The sequence below is a fragment of the Scheffersomyces xylosifermentans genome (assembly GCF_036884685.1).
Source record: "Scheffersomyces xylosifermentans strain CBS 12540 chromosome Unknown RJT20scaffold_8, whole genome shotgun sequence".
Taxonomy (NCBI): Eukaryota; Fungi; Ascomycota; class Pichiomycetes; order Serinales; family Debaryomycetaceae; genus Scheffersomyces; species Scheffersomyces xylosifermentans.
The window spans coordinates 1,368,934-1,390,091 of NW_027042946.1; the positions used below are offsets into that span (position 1 = coordinate 1,368,934).

At 39.7% G+C, this 21,158-nt stretch overlaps 8 protein-coding genes and 2 non-coding genes across 10 annotated transcripts; 3 read left to right on the top strand and 7 right to left on the bottom strand. All coding sequences in view use genetic code 12, as the record gives it.

Annotated features, from left to right (window-relative positions):
• The first annotated feature begins 1,953 nt into the window (after positions 1–1,953).
• Positions 1,954–3,099, top strand: RIB4 (lumazine synthase). Its single transcript, XM_064918041.1, has 2 exons — positions 1,954–2,196; positions 2,328–3,099. Exons 1-2 carry the CDS (start codon positions 2,154–2,156, stop codon positions 2,777–2,779), a joined length of 495 nt encoding a protein of 164 aa, XP_064772183.1. The 5' UTR covers positions 1,954–2,153; the 3' UTR covers positions 2,780–3,099.
• Positions 3,039–3,111, bottom strand: RJT20DRAFT_t165. The gene has a single exon. It is a non-coding gene; the product is annotated as a tRNA-Thr (tRNA).
• A 25-nt stretch (positions 3,112–3,136) lies between these two features.
• Positions 3,137–3,210, bottom strand: RJT20DRAFT_t164. Its single transcript has one exon. It is a non-coding gene; the product is annotated as a tRNA-Asn (tRNA).
• A 513-nt stretch (positions 3,211–3,723) lies between these two features.
• RJT20DRAFT_131607 (glutamyl-tRNA(Gln) amidotransferase subunit) lies at positions 3,724–5,336 on the top strand. Its single transcript, XM_064918042.1, has one exon. The coding sequence runs from the start codon at positions 3,745–3,747 to the stop codon at positions 5,269–5,271; it is 1,527 nt and encodes a 508-aa protein (XP_064772184.1). The 5' UTR covers positions 3,724–3,744; the 3' UTR covers positions 5,272–5,336.
• Positions 5,337–5,345: 9 nt separating this feature from the next.
• STE3 (Ste3p) lies at positions 5,346–6,710 on the bottom strand (the record flags this gene model as incomplete). The annotated part of the gene is made up of 1 exon (XM_064918664.1): positions 5,346–6,710. The coding sequence occupies one exon, from the start codon at positions 6,708–6,710 to the stop codon at positions 5,400–5,402; it is 1,311 nt and encodes a 436-aa protein (XP_064772185.1). The 3' UTR covers positions 5,346–5,399.
• A 552-nt stretch (positions 6,711–7,262) lies between these two features.
• Positions 7,263–10,781, bottom strand: RJT20DRAFT_131608 (uncharacterized protein). The gene has a single exon (XM_064918043.1). The coding sequence runs from the start codon at positions 10,717–10,719 to the stop codon at positions 7,405–7,407; it is 3,315 nt and encodes a 1,104-aa protein (XP_064772186.1). The 5' UTR covers positions 10,720–10,781; the 3' UTR covers positions 7,263–7,404.
• Positions 10,782–11,829: 1,048 nt separating this feature from the next.
• On the bottom strand, positions 11,830–13,380 carry RJT20DRAFT_4074 (cytochrome P450; the record flags this gene model as incomplete). The annotated part of the gene is made up of 1 exon (XM_064920027.1): positions 11,830–13,380. The coding sequence occupies one exon, from the start codon at positions 13,378–13,380 to the stop codon at positions 11,830–11,832; it is 1,551 nt and encodes a 516-aa protein (XP_064772187.1).
• A 197-nt stretch (positions 13,381–13,577) lies between these two features.
• Positions 13,578–15,196, bottom strand: FAL1 (ATP-dependent RNA helicase). The gene has a single exon (XM_064921145.1). The coding sequence runs from the start codon at positions 14,972–14,974 to the stop codon at positions 13,775–13,777; it is 1,200 nt and encodes a 399-aa protein (XP_064772188.1). The 5' UTR covers positions 14,975–15,196; the 3' UTR covers positions 13,578–13,774.
• On the top strand, positions 15,194–16,177 carry RJT20DRAFT_131610 (putative uridine kinase). Its single transcript, XM_064918044.1, has one exon. The coding sequence runs from the start codon at positions 15,395–15,397 to the stop codon at positions 16,160–16,162; it is 768 nt and encodes a 255-aa protein (XP_064772189.1). The 5' UTR covers positions 15,194–15,394; the 3' UTR covers positions 16,163–16,177.
• RJT20DRAFT_131611 (uncharacterized protein) lies at positions 16,178–20,641 on the bottom strand. The gene has a single exon (XM_064918045.1). The coding sequence runs from the start codon at positions 20,609–20,611 to the stop codon at positions 16,280–16,282; it is 4,332 nt and encodes a 1,443-aa protein (XP_064772190.1). The 5' UTR covers positions 20,612–20,641; the 3' UTR covers positions 16,178–16,279.
• Between the last annotated feature and the right edge of the window lie 517 nt (positions 20,642–21,158).

Sequence of the window (21,158 nt, forward strand, 5' to 3'; positions counted from 1 at the left end):
AACATTCTCGAGTATTGAAGAAACTCTTGGTGGGGCCATAGAAAATAGCAAACGGTTGGATCCAACAGTATACAAGAGCCTAAGTCTAATGCGGGGATGGTGGTCATTTGTTTGACTTGTTGTTAATATGCGTTCATAATGGTTCGCAACAAAGAGGAACAAAGACAACAAACGGACACATAGAGATACTGGAATGACACCATGAAAGCTGCTGTTTGCTCATGGCGTGGGGCTCCTGGTGCGGTGATTGGGGCAAGACTTCCATTATGGAACCGAGCTCCTAGTCGAGAGAGGTAATCGAAGAATTCATAGCAAGTGCAAGCGTAAGATCTGTAAATGAGGGAAAGCGAAGATAACTGACAAAATCGTAATGTGCAAGTGGAACCAACTTGAACTCAGGCCGTTTTTCTCTTATTTTCTAGCCAAGTTGATAACTCCACCTCCACTTCAATAACGTCTACAAAGTGTTGGATATGGATTTTAAAGAGCGAGAGGAGGGGAATAATTGAATGCTTGATTTCTTGAATATTCCAAGAATCGGGCTCCAATTCAGTTGGACTGGTAAACATTCAAAATCCATCATACGATATGGAACCATGTTGAACTCGTATAATACTAAAACGAAGATTTCAAAGTCTTTTTTATTGTTAGTACCACGTTCGCAATTAGAACCTTCCAATGCTTTGTTAAAGTCAGATAGGGGTGAAAGACTATTTTCGTTATGTATTCGTAACATCATGAATTAGTAAGAAGTAACAATCTCATCACTATAACAAAAGCTTTATGGATTGATATAAGTTTCATGAAGACATACCTTCTTGTGAGACTGTGTGAGACTGTGCTCCAAATATTGCTATAGCCAAAATAATAATATTTCATCTTTGTTGCTTCTCATATTATTCTGCATCTTTTTCTTATCATATTAGCATATTAGCATATCAACATTAACTATGTTCTTTAACACTAACGAACTTCTTCCTCCAACGGTGTCGATATAAAATTTTTCGTCAAGTGCGGGTAACCGCACAGGGTTCCATAAAACGGTTCCAGAGAACAGTTCCAGGGCATAGGATTTGCAATAATTCCAAGTCCTACTGGAGGTGCAAATAAAAATTAGAAATTGAAACTGGAGCTTTTCCGAGAAAGGATCTTAGGATCACATGGATTAAAGGGATCTATAGATGGTATAGGTATAGAGAACAAGCTTTGGCATGTTGATAATTGTTTGTGTGGAATGATATATTTGAAGGCAGGAACCCATGGACATGGAAATATTAGCTATCTTTTTCACGCACTCTCTCTCTCTGTTGGTCTCTCTCTCTCTGTCGGTCTCACTCTCTCTGTCTCGCTCACTCTCTCTGTCTCGCTCACTCTCTCTCTATTTCTCTCTTTATATATATATGTATATATACATATATATGTATATACTGTACTGATTTCTACTGCACCCAGATTATTCTCAATCTCTTTTAGGCCACAGACTTGGGCAATGGTTCCAGAGCTCACGCCATGATCTTCTCGCAAACTAAAGTGAAATTAATCCTCCGTACTAAAAACTATGAACACTAGATGAAACTCACGATCCCATTGGTTTTTATCTGATATCCGTGATCGCTTTTGTTTGGCATATTATATTTCACTTTTCTGTATTCTCTCCCTACCCTATTGAGAGACTATGACACTCTGGTATTGTACTGTCGACTTCTTTCCGATTCTTTATTATTTCCTCCTCCTACTGCTGCTCTTCACATGGCTGCAATATCTCCCACTAATACTACTGCAGCATTGACCACCGGAAAAAAGATCAATACAAAGGCACAAAAAATCAATACACAGTACCCATGCAACGGTGCAACGGTGCGACTGAAGTCTCTCTCTCACTCTCTCTCGCTCTCTCGCTTTTTTCGGCTGGCGGCGGTGACAAATAGCGACAGTGGTGACAAATAGCGACGGCGCCGACAGTACCCTCGCTCTCACTGGGACAATGTTCTCTCACGTTCACGTTCATTGTTCATTCTTAATTGACAGTATTGGCGGTTAGTGATATTACAAATTAATCTTGTGTTTTAAACTAAGAGATATATTTGCTTGTCATTAGAAGATAGGATCTATATTCTATATCGTTCATTCATATTCATAGTTACATAACAATCATGGCTGTTGGCGGATTAGGACAAGTCGACCAGACCTACGACGGTATGTTTGCAATCGATGGAAGATGGCTATTCACTAATCAGGATACGGATGTCAATGGATAGTGAAAAATTGATCAGTTTAGCTGAAAAAAGCTAATAAGTCCCTCCAAAACGAATACTAACACTTTATAGGATCAAAGTTGAGAGTTGGTATCCTTCACGCAAGATGGAACCTGAAAATCATTGAAGCCTTGGTTGCCGGTGCCAAAGCCAAGTTGCTCCAATTCGGTGTTGCAGAAGAGAACATCATCATTGAGACCGTTCCAGGCTCATTTGAGTTGCCATACGGCTCCAAGTTATTCGTCGACAAGTACAAGAGATTGGGCAAGCCTTTGGATGCCGTGATCCCAATCGGAGTCTTGATTAAGGGCTCCACCATGCACTTCGAATACATCTGTGACTCCGTTACCCACCAATTGATGAAATTGAACTTCGAATTGGGCTTACCAGTCATCTTCGGTGTCTTAACCTGTTTGACTGACGAACAGGCCGAAGCCAGAGCCGGTTTGATCGAAGGTAAAATGCATAACCACGGTGAGGACTGGGGTGCTGCTGCCGTTGAGATGGCACTCAAGTTTAACTAGATCCTTTGGATATTGTGAATAAATGTGGTAACAAAACTTGTATTACTAAAGCTTCAGCTGCCCAACTAAGTCTGTAGAAATTGACCTATTACCCGAGCCATAATTCTATATTTGGGAGGATCTGAATGAATAGATCAGATAACAAGACTTCTTCTGACTTCACTAGACGCCAAAATCGCAAGCCAAACTCCGATTTTAACCACCTAAGTTGGTCAACTAAAACTTCTTGACATCCAGAAGCTCTGGAATGCAAAAAAAGTGCCTTCAGCCAGATTCGAACTGACGATCTCCTCATTACTAGTGAGGTGCCTTACCAACTTGGCCATAAAGGCATTGAAAATTAGGTAAATTTATACTCGACCCCGGTGAGGATCGAACTCACGATCTCAAGATTAACAGTCTTACGCCTTAACCAGCTTGGCCACGGAGTCGTAATTTCTTGGAAACAGGTGCAGAAATTATTGTCCCAAGTTAATATCACGTGATACACGTCTCGTGCGTATTTTGGGAAATGGCTATATATTACTTAATGGATGGATTTTTTTGCCTCTATCCACTGCTAGAGTATATTATAGTCATTCTGTAGCTGTTTCATTCTTAAAAAAGGAGTTTAGGGAAATTATAGTGCGTTAGTATTTTACTCTGATAATTTGCCAAATTTATCATAAAAGATGGAATGTTGATTATTACCCAGAAATTCTACTGAGCAGATAAAAATGAAGTACTATAATTAACTTTACGAGTATTTCTAAGTACTATACCACACTGCAATTCCACCTTTCTACTTTAGTATGTCTTCCTATCTCTTCCAACCACCAACCACCAGCCATTTTGCAGTAATTGAAGACATCACATAACGTCCTGCACAAAACACCACCTATAGACAGCTGAAAAATCTGTGTCTAAGTATATATCTGGAATCATTCTCTCTCTGTTTCTTCTTAATTTGTTTAGCATACCACCAAATGTTGTCGAGGCGACTAGTTCACACATCCTCTAGAAGGCTAAACAAATTTAAACTAGATCCAAATTATAAGTTTAAATGTGGAATTGAAATACATACTCAGTTGAAGACTAGATATAAGTTGTTCTCACTTTCACCATCAAGCTTCTATTCGTCTCCTAATTCTAAAATAAGTTATTTCGATGTGGGCTTACCAGGAACTCAACCGAAACTAAACCCAGAAGCCTTATATCTAGCTTTGAAACTAGCTGTAGCTTTGAATTCAGACGTTCAATTGAATTCAACATTCGATAGGAAGCACTACTTCTACCCTGACCAACCTTTAGGGTACCAAATAACACAGCATTACCATCCGATAGCAAAGAATGGGTTTGTGGAATTGAAAAGCGAGTTCGACGAAATTAGCGTCCCTTCAAAGATCATTAATATAGAGCAGATCCAAATTGAGCAGGACACTGGTAAGACGTCGTACGACAAATATGACAAGACAATCAAAGTTGATTATAACAGAAGTAACGTTCCGTTAATTGAGTTGGTGACGAAACCTGACTTTGAGGACTTGAAGCAAGTTGGAGCTTTTGTTAAAAATTATCAAACTTTAGTTAAACACCTCGACATTTGCACAGGAAATTTAGAAACAGGAGCTATCAGAGTAGATGTAAATGTCAGTGTGAATGGACATCCCCGAGTAGAGATCAAGAATTTAGGAAGCAATGGAGAAATCCAAGAAGCATTGAAATATGAATACAATAGGCAAGTTCAACTTCTCAAAAATCAGGAAGATATTATCCAGGAGACAAGAGGTTGGACTGGAAACAAAACAGTAACCTTGAGAATCAAGGAGGATGCTGTGGACTATAGATATGTCCCAGATTCTGAACTACCATTCATTAACCTCAGCTCTACAATAAGCTCAGACATAAGGAAAAGTTTACCTGAATTGCCAGAGCAAATTTTGAAGAAATTAACTTCCGAGCCATACAGCTTAGAACTTAAATATGCCAAATTCCTTGTTGATAACAAGGATATATTAACATACTACTACCATTTGATCCAAAAGGTCAATGAAAAACAACAGCCTACGAAGTTAGCGAACAATTGGCTCTTCCATGAATACTTAGGAGCCTTTACTAAACTCAATATTGAGGTAGACATGACTATACTTGCTGCCAGTCTCTTGGGCGATTTGATAGTTAAAGTAGGAGAAAAAGAGATATCTACCACGTCTGCGAGACTCCTATTACTTCAACTCCTTCAAACTCCAGAAGATAGAGACAAGTCTATAGACGAACTTATAGAGCAGTATGATTTAGGAAAGCCTCAAGATCTTTCAGCTGATGAACTTCATGATGCAGTTAGGGACATATGTCTGGAAATAGTTGATAACAATCCAGATGTAGTGGAAAGAATCAAGAAAGGTCAGAAGAACTCCATTAAATTCTTGGTAGGTCTTGGAATGAGAGAAACTCAAGGAAAGGTCGATGCCAAAGCCTTTACTGAAATGTTTAAAGAATTGCTTAAATTGTAAATAAAGATAGATCTGTACATAGAACATTTAACGAATGATATAACGAATGTAATTAAATTATCTACAAAAGATAAGTGGGCAATTGGTAGTATCGAAGTGAAAATAAGGAATTTGTGTTACCAGAACAGTCAATTTTTAGGATCATTTTGCTTGACCAGATAATTATATCCGAAACCTTCATCAACTTCATTATAGTTGGTTTCGTTTAGGATGAAGTGTAACTCATCATTCGAATCTTCATCCTCATATTGGGTAGGACTTTCAGAATACTCAGACTTCCCCAACTCAAGAGTGCTGACGGCACATTTTTGTTTCTCTTCAGGAGTCTCTGGACTATCTAAATTGTAGTGTTCATTGACAACTTCATTAAATTCCTTATTAAACTCAGGCATAGTTGAGCTATTAGTCCAATACGATGCCCCCGATCCTTGGGATTTACCACTGTTGACTTTTGTTTGTTGAGGAAGTCTGGCGATATAGCTGTTTTGTCTTGTCGTTTGGACTCCGGCTTCTTGATCCTCCAGTTTGGTGTTGAATTTGAAACCGAACCTTCTGAATAGACTCTTGTACATCTCCAAAGAATCAGAACCGAGACCAAACAAGAAAAAGGTAATGAACGATAAGCCAATGTTGACGAACTTGTCATATAATAAATAAAACCCGAAATCAGCATAAAGAATGGTTCCCCAATTTGGATTATGGAACCTGCTCCAGTCGAAGGGACCTTTGTAAATTTTCACATCTCCAACGAAATAGTAGATTGCTAAAGGAGCCAAAGCCAAGATGATAAGTAAACTGAAGATAAGTAACCGAGCAAAACGTTTAATATTGAGCCCAGAATTAGTACATCTTAGGATGTCTCTAACGTCTTTTCTCTTCTGATAGTACTTGTATAATGTTAAGGTTGCAAAAACCATTGCAACAAAACACCATAGAATATTCCATATCGAGTAAAGCCCAATTGTGGCTCCAGATAAAACATATGACAGCGTACATCCTTGATAGCGAACAATGACATATCTGTTGATTAAGATGATGTAGTTGGTTGCCATAACAAAAATTGGGGTGATAAGGCAAATGGAGAGGTCAATGGCTACCTTTCTCCACAGTCCTGTTTCCATGAAGACAGGGTTCTTAGCGCAAAGAATCATATAAAGATTTAGCGACAACGCAGAAATAGCAGCAATTTTACCAGATGAAGAACCAGCTTCCAATTTGGTAGTAACATCACACCAGACCTTTCCATTCCAAGTTTCTGCAAAATCATCTCCACTCCAAATGAAAAGGTTAATGAAGGTGTTGAGATTGAGAAAGAGAAACCAGAATATTAAACAGATAGCAGGGGTATTTTTGCACCTACAGTGCCAAACAAATGGTGGGATCAAGATAAAGAATGATATCAAAGAGAGTGCAGCAACTCCAGCAGCTTTGGGGTTCATGGTGGAAATATCAACTTAAGAGTAACTTTATGATAGCAAATGCTATATAGTATGTGATTATAATGACTGCGAAAAGTGTGCTGTGCAACTTTCATTGAAGATGCTACAGTAATTTGGACGAATTCTTAGTCTTTTTTATACCAAAATTGCTTTAACTTGACATAATCTGAAACAGTCACAATGTACATCCTATCAAGTCTGATATTGCAGCCTCGTTATCATTTACATCATGTAATCAATGATATCAACGTCATATTTCTAGAAATGTGTAAATAAATCTTCTTAGGCATCCCAAAAGGGTAATTTTCAACCATTTTCAATTTACCTTTTTTGCATCTCAAAGGAACCTTTCATACAATTTAATTAACTCAGGGGGCCGATTTTAGTATTATTTTACAGCCATAGTCTTGGGGTAGGTTATCAAAAGCTAATTTGCTGAACAACACTTGGGAACAGTCTCTTATGTTTACAAAGTTTTTGCATCTTAAGGAATGCAAAGGTATAATAATATTGCCCTGGGGACTTATCTTAAGAAGTACGTTTTAAACAAGGATAATAGACTATAAATAATTAAAGTACATTGGCTATACAGGACATACTAAAACGGTGTAAGGCAAACAAGAGTATATAGAAACATCATGGCGATGTGAAAAATAACTAGAAGAAAGAAAAATCTGGGGGAATGGTGCTAGTTTTAAGCAATGACTGATTTCAAAACTTCGTTGGCAGAAACAACGCCAGCGAACTTTTGGTCCAAATATTTCAACAAATCCACAACCTTCGATCTCAATTCAGGACTAGTGAATTGCTTCATGCTTTCGATGTTTTCTTCTCTACCTAATGTAGATTCGTTGACCAACTTGATTCTCTCAGCGTCGGCAATGAAAACCTTGGCAAAGATATCAACAACCTTCTGGGTTTCGTTAATGATCAACTCGTTATTGGATTCGTACAACTTGATGATCAACTTGAAGATTGGAGTGTTCTCTTCGAGACCAGTCTCCAATGGCAAGTGGCTCAACAATGGTCCAATAACATGCTGTAATGGAACGGCTTGTTCGTTCCTTAAGATCAATCTAGCAACACATCCAGAGGCGTTAGCGTAGGATCTGTTGACGACTTCCTTTGTTTCTTCATCATCAGCGTTACCAGCCTTCTTCTCAGTCTTGTTCAACAATTGGAACAATAACTGCAAGATGGTTGGGTAACCAGCAGAGAGATCAGAAGTGCTGTTCTCAACAATGAGACCAACACCGTAAGCAGCATTGCCCTTGACCTCTAAAGATTTGTCGTTAGATAATCTGTCAGTAAAAATTTGTAATAACTCTTCACTGAATGGGTTGTTACCCTTCAAGCCGCCTACGATCTCAGCTAAGGCACCAACGGAACCAACTCTAATAGTCTTAGATTTAGTGTGAGTGTTGGCAATGATAATATCCTTGAAAGAAGCAAAGATCTTGGCAAAGTCACCCTCTAATTGGAGAGACAAATTGACCAAGACTTCCAAAGCAGACTCGTACAACAAAGCGTCAGTTTCAGAAGAATCTTCTTCATCAGCTGGACCCTCTTCATCGACAACTTGACATGGGTGTTCTTTCTTCAAGATGTTCATCAACGAGACACATAATTGTTCCAATGCACCAGTGTCAGAAGCGTCATCAACGATGGCGTTGGCACCAATAACGTGGATGGCATCAGCCAAACTGTCCAAGATACAGGCAACCATAGTCAATTCGAATTCTTCTTCCAAAAGAGGAATGGCAACACTTCTAACTTGTTGAATCAATGGCAAAATAGAAGCGTCAACGTATGGAGTTTGTGGTACACCCTTTGGAGCCTTGAAGTCGGCACCATGAGCAGCAATGAACATAGCCTTGTTAACCTTAAACAAGGAGTTCATAGCAGTTTCTCTCATACCGTAAGAGTTCTCAACTTGATCTGATAAGGTCTTGAAAGAGATTTCGACGTACTTTGCGAATGCTTTACCTGTACCAGTAGCCAATTCTGCTAATGCAACAGCAGCAATTTCCTTTTCAATGGAAATACCAGTGTTAACGTTGAATGCATTGTTCAAGTCTTCTTCCTCACCCTCTTCAACTTCATCAGCATTGAAGGTGAACTCCTCTTGTTCCAAACACTTGATAATCTGTGGCACGATCTTGTCTAAGAAACCAGAGAATTCGGCACCGTAAACCTTGGCCATGTTGGAAATGAAAGCAAAACCAGACTCTCTGATTCTGGCGTGCTCAGAGCTCAAGGAGCTGTAGGCAGCCTCAACCAATGGAGTGGCATAAGCTGCGAAGGGTTCAGTACCAACAGCTCTAGCCATAGTGGAAATATTCTCAAAGGTCAAAGCTCTCAATTCGATATCCTCTTCACTTAAGCCTTCAGTGTTAGCAGAGTTGGCAATGAATGGCTCCAAGTATTGGATAGAAGTGTTGAAGAATGGAATGAAAGCCTTACCAGAGGCAAAGGCAGTAGAACCAATTGCAGAGACAATAGCAGACTTCAAGGAAGAAGAGTGTGATTGTTGTAACATGACGAATAACTTGTTCATCAATGGCTCAATGAACTTACCCATGGCATCGTGGCTCATGAACTCGATGATACCATCCAATGCGTAACAAGCGTATTTGTAAGCCATTACAGAGGTGGCAGAGTCAATGATATCAATGATCAATGGCAATAATTGTTCGTGGAAATCGGCAACAACATCTTGCAATTCGGAAGTCAAGTTAGACAAAGCTCTCAAAGCAGCGACCTTAACAACAATCTCAGAGTCCTTCAAACCCCCAATGATAGCTGGAATGATCTTTTGAATTTGCGTTGAGATGAAGTCTGGTGCACCACTAGAAGAAACACCGATACTCAACAAACCACCTCTTCTCTCAAATTGGTTAGCAGATGACAAGAAAGCTGGCAAAGCTTCGAACAATGGGTTGATGATTTGAGATGGAGGTAACTCAGCAGACAACATGGCAATCAATCTCAAACCTAAAGTTGGTGGAGCGTTTTCTTCGTTCTCGTTCTCTTCATCTTCGTTATCCAATTCAGCTTCAATGTCAATCTCCTCGGAAGCGATCTTAAGAGCGACCAAGGTGATCTGTGGGCCCAATTTGTTGGCAGAAATCTTAGACTTTCTCAAGGAAACACAAGAGATCAAGAATTGTAAAGCAAAGGTTCTGTATTCCTCGTCCAATTGGGTGTTAGAGGCGATCTCAGCAGTGAGCTGAATCAAAGAGATCAAGTGGTCTCCAACAAGCTTGGAGTCCAAGAAGATCAAACTGTTGAAAACGTTAAAAACATCCTTGGCCTTCTCGGAGTCATCGTTGGAAATGACTTCCTTCAATACTTCGACCATACCTGGAATGGAGTTCTTGAATGTGGCAGCGTAGTTAGCGTTAATTTCACTGTCTTCTTCGATTAATTGAGAAAGAACATCCAAAGCCAACACAGAGTTGACTCTAATATCTCTGGAAGATTGGTCAGCCAACAAACTGGCAAACAAGTTCAAGAATTCACCAACATGAGGAACCAAGGCTGGGATTTGGGTTTCTAAGATAGTGTATAAAGTGTAAACAGCCATTTCCTTGGTTTGAGTGTTAGAATCCTGGACAAAGTTGACCAAAGTTGGCAAAAGCTCTGGCCATTGGTTGTTTTCCAAGTCGATTTCTCCAATAGCGGCGACTACTCTGGCGGAAGAGTGTCTGATCAACTTGGATGGTTGATGGAAGGTGTTTTGTAACAAAGCGTCTCTGATGGCGGGCTTGCTGGCAGCGTCAACAGTGTCCCAATTGGTCAAAACCAACTTTCTGGCTTCAACAGAGGCTAATTGCTTCAACTCATCATCCTGAGCAGACTGCAAGATCTGGAACAAAGCTGGCAAAGCGAGCTTGTTGGTATAGAACTCTTTAGTCAATCTCTGAGATGCCTGCTTAATAACAGCAGAATCCGGGACCAACGTCTTTCTCAAAGTTTCTTCCAAGGAAGCAAGATATTGAACGTCCATCTTGTACGGTTCTTCGGTACTCTAGGGGAAAGAAACTATCGCCTGCTTCTGAATTGTCCGTCTAAACCGTCTGAAAAATCGATTCACGTATAAGTAAATCAGAATATAAAAAAAATTTGAGATGCCATAGTGGGATCACGTGATGGGACTAAAAATTTTTCACAGCCAAAGAAAAAGGGGGGTATTGGGGGGTTGTGGTAATGGTACCGAGAAGAGTTTGGGTGTGTGATGTGATGAACCGATGAGATCTAGATCAACCGATTTTGTAGAGACGACAGCGGGCCCGTTGTAATGAGGACGCCAAGAGAGGCTCATTTGCCGCCGTCGAGTAGGTAGGACGATGGAAATAGCCGAGGAGAGTTTATTTGTCGTTGCTGTTGTTGTTGTAGATGAGTGTTGTCGCTAGAAATGATGGGTTACAGTAATGCTCCATGTTACGCCTATAATAAAGTATGTAGTAGAAGTAGTAGTAATGTAATGAGAGGGAGTAATGAGAGAAAAGTTGTTTGTAGAAACAATTTTTTTATGTATTCGTGGATCAAATGGTGAGGGAGATAAAAATACCCATAAATACTGGGTTTTACATAAAAATACTATGCCAAGATCAGGATAGTAAATGAGAGTTATGGTAGAGTGTCAGTTGGGCTATAAAGAAGATGGGAGATGGCAGATGATTTAGATATAAATTTGTGCAAAAATTAATTGGCTTTTGGCAGCCATTCTTGCCATAGGGCACAGCCAAGGCAATACGATGAAATATAACACATGCTAATAAAATAAAAAAAAAGACTCAACTAGTAATAAGAAAAAGAGGTAATTATATAAGGTTAATGGTAATAATGTTACTTATTCGGTCAATGTCTATTATAGACCTCCTCCGTCTTGGTGTTATATAAAAAAAAGACTTTACTGGAAAATTAAATAAGGATCTATTTGAGAGTACCCTGAGGAGTATACGTCATATGAATTAATCACTGAATCATTTCATCATTTATTCATCATATCCAAGATTTCTTTTTGTTTTTAAAAGAGAGGATGTTCTTCTCCTGTTTTTCTAGCCTTTAAATTTCAATTATCAGAATTTGCTGATTTATCTATATACTACATGTTCTATGACTTCTTTACCGAAGCACCATCGTGAAGAGACATGGTTAAATGAACACAATACTTTGGTGGATAAGTACCTGCGTCGGAGCTTTCCAAGTTAGGGAACAATTGCAATAATCTCACAATAACATAGGAAGCTTCAGTGAGCGCAAATTGCTGTCCTAAGCAAATTCTAGGACCACCGTTGAAAGGAAGATAAGCCCAACCTAAATTCCTGAGCTCAGACCATCTCTCTGGTCTGAAGTCTTCAGCATCCTTCCCGTAAACTTCAGGATCTCTGTGAGTGAAAAAGACAGAATATCCTACTGAAGTACCTTTAGGGACATAGACTGGAGAGCGTCCATCCTTTCCTCCTCCTACAGGAAGAGTCGTATCCTTATTGGCGACTCTGAAATTCAAAGGAACAGAAGGATGGAGTCTCAATACCTCGTTTAAGACGAACTTTAAATATTCACATTGCTTCAAGGATTCGAATGTGATTTTAGAAAGGTCGGTGCCATTACCAAAATGTTTGTAAACCTCTGTCTTCAACTTCTCGAAAATTTCAGGGTTTCTTGCCAATTGATAAAAGGTGAAGGATAATAATCCTGCAGTGGTATCTCTTCCAGCAACCAAAATATTTAACAATTGATCTTGCAAAACTTGTGGGTCTCTCGTTTGTTTGGCCAATTCATATAAGAAAACATAACTGTTCTTGGACTTTTCCTCTAATTCTGCAGGTGAGAAAGAAAGAGCTCTTTTCACAAAATACTTTGCAACGGTATGAACGTCTTTGTTCCACTCATGGAATTGGCGGCCGTTCAATATGAAGTAAAATGATTGCAAGTAAGCACGCGAAGCCAAGTAAGTTTGGGACTTGTTGAACGATTCGGCGAACGTTGTAATCCCCTCAATAGCCCTAGGCGTAATACCAATTTTCTCGTCATATAATGAATTAATACTCTCTCCAAACAAAAACTCAGTCGATGTGTCCACAGTAAATTTAAAGAATAATTCTTGAAGGTCAAAAGTGTTTCCCTTTGCTGCAGCAATATGTTTAGCCAACAATTGAATGTGCGATTCTAAACCCTCAACATGTGCAACCTGATCTCTTGCAAATTGAGGCCTTAACATTGCTCTTGAGTGCTTCCAACCCTCTCCGTCTAAAGTGAAGATACCATCTCCCAACAAAGGAGCCAAATGAGCATGTCTCAAACCAAGATCAAAGTCGTTGAATTGGGTTGCTAAAAGGGCCTTGACGTTCTCAGGATGGCGGGACATGACCATATCGATACCTAACAAAGTGAAAGTTTGCGTCTTTGGTTTATTGGTAACCAGATGTTTTCTGAAGTACTCCATTAAATCACCATTTTCTTTAGCCTTCAATACCCCCGCAATGTACTTGACACCAAAATATCCAACTCCCATGTCAGGGGCCTTTTTAGCGCCATGTTTACTCTTGAATAATTCTGCTTTCACCTTCTTGATCACCACCAAGGAAACCAAGATGACAATAAGAAAAGTGGACCACTTTCCCAAGTACAATGGGACTGCTTCAAATATTCCTGAAACCATTTTGCCTGATACTGTTCCTTCACAAATCCGAGATCAACTACTGGCTGCAACATTCTTTTTATATTCCACAACAAAAAATTTACGACACGTATTTCCGGCCCTCTCAAAGGTCTTCTTCTGGGATTGAGGGGTCGAATTTCACTTCGGAGACACCGAAACCTGGAGAATACAACTGGATGGCCCTTCGTTAAGCATGTGTCTACCTTATCTCCTACAGTTACAGGTGACAATGCGCATACTCCGATGCATGAACCGGATTTCATAAAAAATAGCAAGGTGCACCCATACAAAGTTTGACTGGAAAAAATTGTCATAGGATAATACTACATAAATGTCCTACATATACAAATGAACTAGGGTTTATGAAGTTGGTATTATTTCGCTTGGTATTATATTACATAATGTCATTAATGTTCATAGGCATTTCCTTGATCTTGATGGAGTAGTAGTCCTCGATTTCACGGAGCGCCGTAATATCCTCCTTGGTAATCAAATTGATAGCTACACCCTTTCTACCAAATCTCCCTGATCTACCGATTCTATGGATGTAGTTGCTCTTGTCCGTGGGCAAGTCGTAGTTGATGACAAGCGAAACTTGCTGCACATCGATTCCTCTGGCCCACACGTCGGTGGAAATCAAAACTCTCGAGTTACCTGTTCTGAAGTCATTCATAATGGAATCACGGTCGTTTTGCTTCATGTCACCGTGAATCGACACCACGGTGAAGTTCTGTTTCCTCATTTGCTCTGCAAGCCAGTTGACCTTGACTTTGCTATTACAGAAGATCACCGCTTGAGTGATGGTCAAGGAATCGTATAAGTCACAAAGCGTATCAAATTTCCACTCCTCTTTTTCACATTGAATATGGAATTGCTTGATTCCTTCTAAGGAGATGTCATCTCTCTTGACTAAGATTTTGACTGGGTCTGTTGTGAACTTGTTTGTCATTTGAAACACTTCAGGATGGAATGTTGCACTAACAACAACAACTTGTACTCCAGGGGGTAAGTACTTGTAGATTTCGTATATCTGCTCTTTGAATCCTTTTGTAAATAACTCATCTGCTTCGTCTAGAATCAAAATTTTGATTCCACGAGTAGATAAGTTTCTTCTTTTGATCATGTCTACGACTCTACCTGGAGTTCCGCTTACAATCTGCTGCCCCTGCTGTAATTTCTTGATATCTTCACCCATGTGCGTTCCTCCAATACAAGCGTGAGTGTGAATGTTCATATAATCACCCAAATGCTTGACAACATTTTGAATCTGTACTGCTAATTCTCTTGTGGGCGATAAGATGAGTGCCTGGCAATCTTTGGCCTTAGTATCTATCACCTCCAACATTCCAATGGAAAACGTTGCTGTTTTACCCGTACCGGACTGGGCTTGCGCAATAGTGTCCTTTCCACTGATAATTTGCATTATAGCACGAGATTGAATCGCCGAAGGCGCTTCGAACCCGTATCCGTAGATTCCTTTCAAGAGATCCGGTTTGAGCTTCATGCTCTCAAAGGTGGGATACACCTTGACATTCTTGGTAGATTTCTGGGAAAATTCCAACTCGTTATCCAAGTCTCTGTCAAACTCGTCCATTTTGGCCAACTTAATGCTTTCCTTGATGAAAATCCTGCAATTACTAACTTATAATCAATACAAATAAACCAATCATCAAAACAGTTAACTGCTATATAACATTATTATTAGGCCTAATTTTTCAGCCATCGAAGAATTTCCTCTTTGGGACGCGATGAGCATTGACGCTAACAAAAGATTTTGGAACATAATATTCGATGAATGGTACAAACGAGATATGGAGAGGGTAGATAACGGTGGAAGCAATTGTACTATCTGTAGAAACTGAAGTCGGAACAGGTTGCTAAATTTGGTTAGTTTTGCGGTATACACTTTGAAGTACCGAATTTTGTAAATATTTGGTGAAAATCTGGGGTGATACAGATTCAAGGCATAGATTTTTGTTCTTAACAGTGTTAAATATTCAGTAGATCTTTAGCCATGGGGAACCCTTCAGTATTGGTGTTGATCGGTGGTGGGCATGCAGCTGGGAAAAAGACCACTGCCGCGTACTTAGAAAAGGAAATCGTCAGCAGCATAACAAAAGATGCAAAGGTGGACGTCCAGTTGATCGATATGAACTCATACAAGAAGGACATTTCCACGAAAACTATCGATTCCAGCACATACTCCACTTCAAAGGCAGCAGCAATCACTGTAAGCACAACAGGAAACAAATACCCTCCTTTGAAGCCTTCACGATTCAATTTCGAGCAATTAAAGGATGATTTGCGTAAGGATCAAGAAACGCCAGATCAAATGCCCCAAAAGGTATTCATAGTGCATGGGCTTTACGCTCTTTACGATAAAGAATTACGAGAAATGTCTCAGATCAAGGTCTTCATAGATAGCGACCCAGATACTCGTCTTATTCGTTGGATAAGAAGAGACATTCTTGCCGACGTGGAAAACAAAGCCAGCTTGGAGAGCGTAATCAATGCTTACTTGCAAGGAGCAAGAGCCGAGATGAGCGACTTCATCTTCCCAACCAAGGAGTTCGCTGATGTCATTATGCCTCGTGGAGCCGAAGCCAATGCTGTTCAATTGATTTTTGACGGAATTGTCCCACACTTGGCTGACAAACGCTCACAGCCAGAGAGAATGTACTTGCCCCATGCTTCTGGCAACTTCTTAAGGCCATCAGGAGCCAACGATTTCGAACAAGAAAGATTCGATGTCCAGAAGAATAAATTTTACGAATTAAATTAAATTAATGAATACATTGTGTCTAATGAAATGTATATACAATTACTTGCTAAGATGTAGAGTGCTGTAAATACTAAAATACATAAATCCTATAATGCTAGAATCTTGGTTTGTATGGGCCTAAAATAAGAGCCCGTTGTTCTTGACTAGTTCGCTGATCGGATCGACCTCGAGCGAATAGTCTTCCAAATTTCTGATCTTTTCGCTTGGAATCAATTCCCTAAGTTTCTTATCCGAAGTGTACCAGTTTTTGATTAAGTACGTCATTTCGTTAGCCTTTAAGTCGTTGGTGAAACCCGGATAAATTTCAAAGGTATTGTGCTCGATCAACGACTTAAATACGTAATACAATTTGTCATAACTGACTCCAGACTTGACAAACATGTCCACGATTGTTCCCTTTGGAGGTCTCTGAGTGACAGGGTTCTCTTCGATGGCTTCCTGAATATACTTGCTAATAAGTTTCACTAATTCATCAATAGGGAATACCAAGTCATTGGAAGATAACTTGGAACCCGTCAATGAGAATGACTTGTTTACAAGTACATAGAATGGCTCCTGCTGAGATTTATCCTTGACAAGGAACTCATGGAATATTCTTTCGAAGAATAATTCCCATCTCTTCAAAATGTCGTCAGTGTTCTTGTAATCGGATATTTTGAATATCAACAAGCATAAGTCGTAGTATCCCAACGGATCAGTATATGTGTTGAACAAGTCGCTAATGGACAAGATTTTGAAGTTTAATGCAGATGTTGCTAAAGTCTTGTTGGCTGCACTGATTCTGTTGTCTGAAGAGATGGCAGTCAAAATGTCCAACTGGACATTGGCAACGTCAAATAATTCCTGGATTACTGAGGAAAGCTGAATCATTTTCTGCCTCAAGTTAGGAGGACAGACACAATTGCAGAAACCATTTGCCCTAGACAAATACTCTATTCTTTGATTCAAGTCCAAGGTAAATTCAGAGATTGAAAGAGAGTACAAAATGGTAGCTGCATCAAAATAGTTCTCCCTTTTGGCATGGTAAAGCCATAGCAAATCACTCAATGGTAGGCTCTTCTCAGATTTCTCTTCCAAGAACTGCAATATAAAAGGAGTGTTAATCTCCAAAAGACGTTCACTCACACCTTGGGCGATGAACCATTGATAAAACTCATAATGGAAGGCCTTGTCTTGGGAGGCAAAGCAAGTTTCGTAGGCCGAATCTCTTATCTCTATGAATTCATTGATCAACAACTGGTTGTTAGTTTCAGTGATTTTAATAGCTCTTAAGTCAACCTTTGTTAAGATCTCAAAGACTAAATGGAACAACTGCAATCTCTTCTTGTTGTCTTGACCAGCCTTGGCGTTATTTTTTATGTTGCCATTCCCACTGATCTGCTCAAATTGCGGATTGGTTATCTTAGAGTTTCTTCCTACCTTATGAGCCAACTTCAATAGCAAGTCAACTGCTCCCGCGTAATACTCTAAATCCAACATGATATTAATTGAATTTTCGATGTTTTCAAGAGTCAAGGATTCGTGAGCCTCTTCAAAGAGAATAACTGCATTTTTCAAACACTTATTTTTAATTTCACCATCCCGGTAGCCAATATTTTTTGCTCTTGTCAAGTTTTCAATTGCCTTGAAAATTAAAACGTCATCCGTTGAACAGAAGGATCCACATCTGCCTTGCAATGAGGATGCGATTAAATCAATAGAACCCCCCTTGAGGATATTTTTATTTATTATTGATGAAAGCAAATCCTTGATTAAGTTCTTGACCTCTCTATTTGGCAATAAAAGGTCTTTAAAAGATAAACTCAATAAGTTGACCTGGTTAGTCAATGACAAGAATCTGAAGATATCATTGAAGTTAGATTGGTTGATCTGGATCTCCTCAATCAACACCATAAGAAATGAAAGAGCCTCTTTCATCGAGTTCAAAGATTTGATGATAGATGTGAATGCAATATGTTCCGCTCTCAAGCACACTTCACTCTCGAACTGACTTGGGTCTGAGCTATAGTTCGGGGCGCTTAAGCCCTGGATACTATTTCCATTTTCAAGGAAAAAGTCGATCAACACGATAATCGACCCAATGAAGAATTCCACTTGCTTCTTGTCAATATTCAATCCTTTAATCAATAAGTTATCCTCTTTAATTGATGCGACCTCCACGTCTCCCAGAGCATTGACTTTAATGTGAGGTAAGCGGACAAACACGTTTTTATTCCAGAAGTCCCTGAATAAACGGGAAATCAATAAGCATGTTCCGTAGAATCTATCACTCAAGACCACTTGGTCTACAGTTGGATGCGAGTCTGTCGCAGTCACACCAATGTTAGCCAATTGCTGTTGGTGAGGTAAAAGTGCGTTGTTCTGGAGCGTCTGAGATTGAGAGTTGTCTATCAATCTAGCACTGTTTCCACAGCTCGAAAACAATATGTGCGCCTTTCTCTTGAATAAGTCGTTCGCATTATGGTGCCCGTATGAACAACTTAAATAGAGCAAGGTAGAACAAGTTTCTTCAAAACCGTTTTCTTCTATGAAGTTCTCGATAGTTTCTTCCTTCAATGACTTCAATATCTGATCCGATACCTTAAATTGATAGAACATTATACCGAAGTTAGTCAAAATAGCGAAACGGAGAGGTTGCTTGGTATACTGACTAGCCAAGACATTGGCATAACCATTTGGAGTATTGGATGCATTCATTGAAGGTGTCAATTGGATAATGTCGTGAATGTAAGTAAAGGAAGTATCATCGTTCGCACCATACTTGTAGAATTCAGCGTCTTCAACGAGTTTATTGTTCTTTTTGAGGAAACCGTAATTAGCAGTGGCAATGAATAACTTGTCAGATTTCTTAGTCTTTTTTACACAAATGAAGATTCCAGGAGAGATAATTTTGGCAATTTTGGTGTTCTTCAAGAGTTGGGACTTCTGCTGATTTGCTATCAATTGGGCCAAATACTGCTTACTACGAGTAAATGAGTCAAGTTCCGGGTTTATCACGGGAACTTCCCTTGAAGGGGGGAACTTGATAGTTGCCAAATTCAATCTAAGGCTAGAATTTACCGAGCTGTTAAAGGAACTTGAAATTAAAGATCCAAAGGTCGATGTTGAACCCAATTTAAGGAGAATACGACAACCGTTACTGGTGATACCAATCAATTGAACGGCCGACGATTCTTGTGGAGAAATATGCTGGATGCTAATAATCTTAAAACGCTCGAATACTTTGATGTTAGCAGTATCTACGAACAAGCTGGATGCTGTTTTGAAGATCTGGTTAGGAGTCAACTTACTTGCCTCGTGAAGCTGCTCCTGTTTTGCTTGAAGTTTGTACACTCTTATGACTGACTTATTGGACAACGAGTACAACACGTCTCTTTCTCCATCAATTTCTAATTGAACCAAAGTCTCAGGGATATTATTAAGGGCCGCTGTTTTGTCTGCTGCCGCTGGCTCAGAGGAGTTGAATAAGTCAAATCCGGGAAGTTTATTTGGGATTACGCTGGATAACCCACTCTTTGTTAAACATATTTTATCACATTTGTTCTTGATAAAGCTGGATTTATTTGAGTAATCCAACCGCCAGACATTAATGCCGTCTCCCTCTCCACTGAAGTATATATCATTTGTTTTTGGGTTTACTGTGAAGTTATTGACTATGAGGCCCTGAGCCGAAACAGACAAGTCCGGGTTGAAGACCTCCAAGTTGTTGAATGCAGCATCGTACTTTACAATGAAGATATGGATATCGATAGTAGTTGCGACCACAAGAAGATAATTCACGTCTGCAACAAATACACCTGGTTTGGGTCTTACAAGCTTTACGGTGAGGATGGTGTGTCTGATCTGATCGATGGTGAGGAACTGAGAAGACTGGTTGAAAGATGACTGCGGCACTTTGTAGTTCCACAACACAAGCTTATTGTCAATGGCTATCCATGAACGTTCTATTTCAGGAAATAAGCCAATCTTGGTGATACATTCTGTCGAGTTGTATTCATCGAAGAACTTGTCGGGAAGACTTAATTGGTTGATTTTTTCAAACCGGGAGAACTCTCCCAAGCCGTTTTCGTAGTCAAAGTAATAGTTATCCAAGCCCGATTCGGCCTTATTGAGGGTTTCTCCGTAGTACAAATCGGACGGAGTCATTGAATCGATCTTATTCAAATCGGTGATGAACTTCGATCCCAATTGAAGCGGCGGCAAATTGGCGAAATTTGGAACATTGATCTTGTAGTTGACCTCTTTGGCATCAAGACTCATGGGATGAAGAAATCTTTTTGACAAATTCCCCCTAGAAGATGCCAACGACGACAGGTTCTTGTCTTGATGGAACTGAAGAGAGTCCATCACTGGGTCCTTCAATTTCAACGTAGGACCGATAAACTTGGCATCCAACGGTCTCGGCATGTTGTTCGGCACCACATTCGAGTTGGGAACGGGTATCGCCATGTTTGGAGAACTCCTGTTTGAATTGTGGTGGATAAAGAGACTATTGAAATAGCAATAGTTAAACGTCAAGGCTGTTTATAAAAAGTTTTGGTGATGAGAGTTGGTTGGGGCACGACGGAATGGTAGCGCTGGATATATGGGTTGGTTGGTGGGAGGTGGTAGGGTTTTGTTAGAAGAATGGAGGTGGGAGAATGTATCTGGATAGTTGAAAGAGAGAAGAGGAGGGGAGAAGAGGAGAGGAGAAGGGGGAGAGGAGTTGTTAGAGCAAGATAAAGATATATGTGGAGGTGAAGTGGTGGTGAAGAATGATTGTATCTATGATTTTACTTGTTCAATTTGTATATGGTTGGGTTGCAAAAAAAAACAAAAAAAAAAACAGACAGTTGAGGACGGAAGATAGACACCGAGGAATATGATGCTTTAAGTTTGAACGTCTTGGAAAGTGAATAACTGTGGTATTCACTTCAAGCTTTCATATTGTTTATTACACTTGCAAGGGTGAGAATAAGGGCAGACTTTTGTGTTTGTTGATTATTGTGGTGTTGTA